General features: G+C 43.9%; 1 protein-coding gene across 2 annotated transcripts in view; it reads right to left on the bottom strand.

Moving 5' to 3' along the window:
- The window catches only part of CYP3A7 (cytochrome P450, family 3, subfamily A, polypeptide 67), a 28,856-nt gene extending 23,115 nt beyond the window's left edge, over positions 1 to 5,741 (bottom strand). The window contains 2 exon segments of one of the 2 annotated variants that reach the window (NM_001093774.1): positions 1,023 to 1,116; positions 5,563 to 5,741. In NM_001093774.1, the coding sequence (NP_001087243.1) occupies positions 1,023 to 1,116; positions 5,563 to 5,633 (165 nt within the window). In that variant the 5' untranslated portion in view covers positions 5,634 to 5,741. 2 annotated transcript variants of the gene reach the window in all.
- Between the last annotated feature and the right edge of the window lie 259 nt (positions 5,742 to 6,000).

The following is a 6,000-nucleotide window of genomic DNA, read 5'->3' on the forward strand; positions in this document are numbered from 1 at the left end:
CAACTCACTCCATACAGTTCTCATAACTTCCAAAATCAATTTTCTTCCTCACACCTGATGCGTATACTTTCTACTCTCTGGCTCCTTCAGCTATACTCACTCTTTGTTGAGTCTCCCACAATTACCACTGTTCCTGGCCCGGACTTCAATCTGGCCTCCCACATTATTCCTGATGCCACACCTGACCCCCATGACTGTATCTCTCTGATCCACCTGACATTCACTCCATTTCCCCGTATTTCCTTCTTTCCTGTTTTTCACCCTGATCACACTTGGTTTATTGATGGCAGTTCCACCAGACCTAATCACCACTCACCAGCAAAGGCAGGCTATGCTATATTATCCTCCACATCTATCATTGAGGCTACCGCTCTGTCCCCCTCCACTACCTGTCATCAAGCCAAATTCATTGCCTTAACTTGGACCTTCACGCTTGCAAAGGGACTACGCATCAATATTTATACTGACTCCAAATGTGCCTTCCATATCCTGCACCACCACACTGTTATATGGGCTGAAAGAGGTTTCCTCACTATGCAAGAGTCCTCCATCACTAATGCCTCTTTAATAAAAACTCTTCTCATGAGTAGAAAAAAGGCTACTCATGAGCTCTTGCTACAGAGAGGAATTTTACTCTCATGTCCACAGATAACAAACCACAATCAAGGACTCCTGTTCCTACTTTTAATACTAACTAAGTATGACTGTACCTTCCTGGGAACCTGCTGGAGCAAAAAGGAAATGCTCTTTATGGTGCTCACAAAGTCTGCACACCAAGTTGTGAACATCAGATTGCTGATCTACCTGAGATTTGGGCTGTTCAACTGCGACAAACCAGAGGTTCCTGAGAGTTAGCAAGAGAGCCCCAGGGTAAACTTTGCCATGCTCTGGGTGATGCCTACACACTGTTTCTGAAAGTATAAAACCTCAGACCTTCCTCCTGATGAGAAGCATTTTTACTGATGGAATAAGCTGCTCTTTGCAATCATAAGAAGCAAAAGAGGAAGCTCAAAAACACTTACCTTACGGAAGGACCAAACATTTCCCACAAAAGGCAGAGGTGTGGGCCCTGGAATTCCAAGCTTCTTAAAAAGTCCATGTGAATGGGTTCCATATCTACAAAGTGAAACAGAAATCAGGTCACAGGGATTGTGACTTTATTGATATAGGGGCTGGTGAGTCACTGACTGAGGAACTGGAATGCCCAAGAGAAGGAGGTAACATTAAGGCAAGAAATAATAACAGTAACTCTGACGGCAATGATTATATTTGTTCATCAGGTCCTTTCCCGCCTCCACCATGAGACACAAAAAAGGCACAATGATTAGCTCAAAGCAGCTGGAGTCTTCATGGTCCTAATCCTGGAATTAATACTTGATCAATCTTCTCAAATGTGAGTGCTTCTGAGAGGTTCAGGCAGGAATTCCTCCAGGGTACTTCATTCCCTTATGTCTTTTTAGTAAGTGAACTCTTCCTTGATTTTGGGATTCTCATCCGAGTAGAAAGGGTGAGAATTTTTTCTTTTGTCTTCTGCAGTGATTGTTGTACCCGAGCGAGTTAGAAAAATGCCACACTTTGAGATGAATTAAGAGTCCTTTATTAGCCGGTGACCGAGAGAAGGCTAACGCTCAAAATTCTCTCGGCCCCGAAGAAGGGACTAGATTTTCTTTTATACTTTGGTTTAGAAAGGGGAGGGGGGTTTAGTTAAAATACTTTTACAGAAATAAAGTAGGCAAAAAGTTAAAAGGATAAATGGTTACAGGAAAGTAAACAGTTCCAGGTGCAGGGGCTTTAAGACTGTTACAAGGTGATAGACTCGGGGCTTTGGGCATTATCAATCGGATGAATTCCTGTGAATTGTGGATATAGCTTGCCAGAGTATCTTATCAGTTAATTGCATTCTTGGATGTGCTGGGAGTCAGCTTGCACAAGTTAAGTCCTTGAGGAAGGGGCTGCCAGTGAAAGAGCCAAGATGGAGTCCATCTGGCTCTCTTAGCTAAGGGAGAGTCAATTCAGGTGGAAACAAGGCTGGGTGATTAAAGGAAAAGGGAGAGTCTAAAAACAGGGTTAGTAAAAACAAGGTTGGGCATTACAGATGATGAGATTTTGCATCACTGCATCCACTCAATCACAGAGTGTCACTGAGAGTCTGTGGTGACCCTGTCTTTAGAATTTACTCAGAGGCTTTTATGCTTTCCCTTCCCTCTAAGCTCTGACCCTGTTTTAGGATCTGGCCCTTCTTAAACCGTCATTCACAGAGGGGTCTTGGAGGAGTCACAGAGTTATTATTTCTACAGATTGACTAGTGTGTTCATGGCTTCTATTGGCCTTATGGAAATGTGGGCATCTTTCAGCTACACCTCAGTCTCTGTGGTCAGATGATCTGGTTGGATTGAGCTATTGGGGAGGATGATTGACTCATATTTCCCTGAATGACACTGTGCAGAAGAATCACAACTAAAGAACCAGGACATTCCTCCTCTTGTGGAATCTAGCCTTCCAACTAGTGATATTCACCTGATAAGCACAGTGCCAGTGATATGGTCTGAATCTGTGCTCCTACCCAAATCTCATGTTGAAATGTAATCCCCAATGCTGGAGGTTGGGCCTGGTAGGAGGTGATTGGATATAGGGGCAGTTTAGCATGATTTAACGCCATTCCCACTAGGGTGCTGTCCTCATGACAATGAGTTTTTATGAGATCTTGTGGTTTATAAGTGTGTGGCACCTCCTCCCCACCCTCTCTTGCTTCTGCTCCAGCCATGTAAGATCTGCCTGCTCCTCCTTCACCTTCTGCCATGATTGTAAATTTCCTGAGGCCCCCCTAGAGGCAGAAGTCGCTATGCTTCCTGTAGAGCCTGCAGAACCATGAGACAATGAAGTCTTTTTTCTTTATAAATTATCCAGCCTCAGATATTTCTTTATAGCAGTGGGAGAAAAGACTAATACAGCCAGATATGCTCATTTTTTTCAAGGTGATCAACCACAAAGCAGTCAGTTTATTGCCTCTGCACGTCAAATATCTCTGTAGGAAAACCCATTAAGGCTGCTGCTCCATATGGCAGGCCTGCTTGCAACTCATATTTGATGGGTCGTGTATGGACTCCCCCAACTGTGGGTTCTGGATGTCTGAAGACCTTCTCAGTGTGATGTTACTGAGGGGTGGAAGACTGGAGGAAGAAGAAAAGCTGATGGAAGAGGTCACCAGCCATCAATTCAATCATGAATCTGCTAGTCCCACAAGGTTGTCCCCAGAGAGGCAAATTAGGAAAATGTGGCTGAAAAGTATGGTGTATATAAATGGATCCATATACCTCATATGTGCTTTCAGCTGAAAGACAGGCACCTTCTAATGTCCACGTACCTTCCTGTTCATAGCAAAAGATGCAGTATTCCACATAAGTAACCATAAAATGTTCCAGACAGTTCAATTAAGACCTTGTTTTCTCTTCTTTAAAGGGCTGCCCTTAAGGCAGTATAGGTTCCAAACATTCTAAACAAATCCAGTGACTCTTATAATATGTGGTAAAATACAACTGAGAAATGGCGTGGAGGCTCGTGTTTTGAGAACCCAGCAGAGACAGCATAGCCAGGCCTAATAGTGCATTTGGATCCTTGCCCCAGAATAGTTAGTGGAAGTGTGTGCACCATCTACCAAAACCAGGGTGGCCTTGGGTTTTCCCACTCCTGTTTCTTCCTTTGTTGTCACAGCCATGGAAAATCAATGACACTAATCTCTGCTTCTAAACTTTCTACATGTTACATGATCTCTCAGGCCAAGACAAACTATTGAGTTAATGTGTCAGCAGCATTGGCCCCCGAGGACAGATCTAGGTGAGTGTCTAGACTCACATGGTTCCATGTCAAGGCAGAGGCTGTGCTGGGCGAACTGTTTAGTTTCTTTCCAGCTCCCCTCTGTTTGGTAGAGTAATGCTGCTTTCGGTTCCAATGAAGAGGCTAACAGAAAAGCCCGTCATCTATTGCATGTAATTGTGTTGGCCTAAGAAGGGCATGGTCTACACTATATCTTCTGAATCCTGGCCTGTACTGGCATCATCTAAGGCTAAGGTATTGTCTGCCTGACTGCCAGAATCTGTAGTGACAGCCCCACAACATGGCAGACCACACACAGAGTGACACTGATGGTGCCCCTGTGTCCAGGCTTCAAGCAGATGAGATGCCAACATGTTTTTCCTTCAAGTGACCTCCACTAGGGGGCCAGGACCCACGAATGTCTATTTGGAGTTCTACCCTGAGGGGTGAGGAATATTTTCTCACTTCATCTTGATCCTACCTGGATGCTTTTGCTGTCATCACTGGCTCACAGTCTCGCTTACTTCCTAGCCCTGAGAGTTTAGGATAACCTGCTAAGCAGGTGTATTTGAAATGGGGGTATTAAAATAAACTATTGGGAAGGTATTTTTAAGAAGACATATGCAATCTTGTCCTAGAGATGTACATTTGTGCATTAGACTCATATTCCTGACATTATTCTGGAAAGTTGAGGTTATTTTATACACATTTATTGTCACAAATACTGAACTAATAGCCCTCTTTTATCACCCAGAAGGAACATGCTGGAAATAGTCTATCTCCAAAAAAATCTGGCTTTAAAAAGGATGAATTTAAGCCATATCAATTCATGTTAAATTGCCAGTAGATGGAAACTATGTTACCACAACTCACTGAATTGCTAACTTTTCTGTGAAAGAATTAAAACAAGGTTTATATTTTCTATTTCCATATGACCATGATTCCTTACTCTTAATAACTGTGAAATTGAGTTAGAAGTAAAATGTGACAGGCGGGAAACCTCCTCTACACACAGTAGGGAGTGACTCTTCTCACGACCTGCTCTAGGATGCCAGGATCTCACCGGTGAGAAGATTCATCCTCTTCTCCTGCAACTTAAAGGGAAAAATGTAAAATCCAAATTCTGGTTTAGTAAGCTGGGTCCAAACCATTGTCTATTAGATTATCCTCAATCAATGCTGTCCCTAAACCCTTCTTTCCACTAAAGATGAATGGGGGAGATGCTTATTTATTCCTTTATAGATCTGCAAAACATCCACCATAACTTCTATATGTTTGTAGCATCCAACACTTAAGCTACTTCTCCTTGAAATCTTTTTTTTTCTTTTCTCTCTCTCTCTCTTTTTTTTTTTTTTTTTTTTTTTTGAGATGGAATCTCACTCTGTTACCCAGGCTGGAGTGCAGTGGCATGATCTCAGTTCACTGCAACCTCTGCCTCCCAGGTTCAAGCAATTCTCCTGCCTCAGCTTCCCAAGAAGCTGGGACTACAGGTATGCACCACCATGCCCAGGTAACTTTTGTAATTTTAGTAGAGACAGGGTTTCACCATGTTAGCCAGGCTCGTCTTGAACTCCTGACCTTAGGCAGTCCACCTGCCTCGGCCTCCCAAAGTGCTGGGATCACAGGTGTGAGCCACCGCGCCCGGCCTGAACATCATTTTTGATCTACAAAACAGATAAGGAAAATAGAGGCCTGATTAGCACCCCAAGTCCAAGGAAACAGAGAAGAGGAGCCTGAACAGTTACTCACAGATAGAGGAGTATCAGGCTGACAGCCAGGAGAAGCCAGGTTTCCACGGCCAAGTTTGGGATGAGATCCATCACTACTTTCCTTCCTTATCTCTCTCCTCTGAGTCTTTTTTTCAGCAGCGTGCTGCTGTTTGCTGGGCTGTGTGCGTGGAGCTTTCCTGCCCTGCACAGCAGTGATTCAGTGAGGTTGTTGGATTGTTTATATGCTGGAGAAGGAGGCAGGGCTGGAGCTGCAGCCAGTAGCAGGGCCCCCCGTGCTCCGCCTGCAGTTGGAAGAGGCTTCTCCACCTTGGCACACACACACCACTCACTGACCTCCTTTGAGTTCATATTCTATGTGGAATCATAAACAACTCAATCAGTGTTACTGGGGAGTCCAAGGGTTCTGGGTTCTTATCAGAAACTCAAATGGAGCCATTGGCATAAAATCTATTAAATC

This window comes from Pan troglodytes, chromosome 6 (genome assembly GCF_028858775.2).
Source record: "Pan troglodytes isolate AG18354 chromosome 6, NHGRI_mPanTro3-v2.0_pri, whole genome shotgun sequence".
Lineage (NCBI taxonomy): Eukaryota > Metazoa > Chordata > Mammalia > Primates > Hominidae > Pan > Pan troglodytes.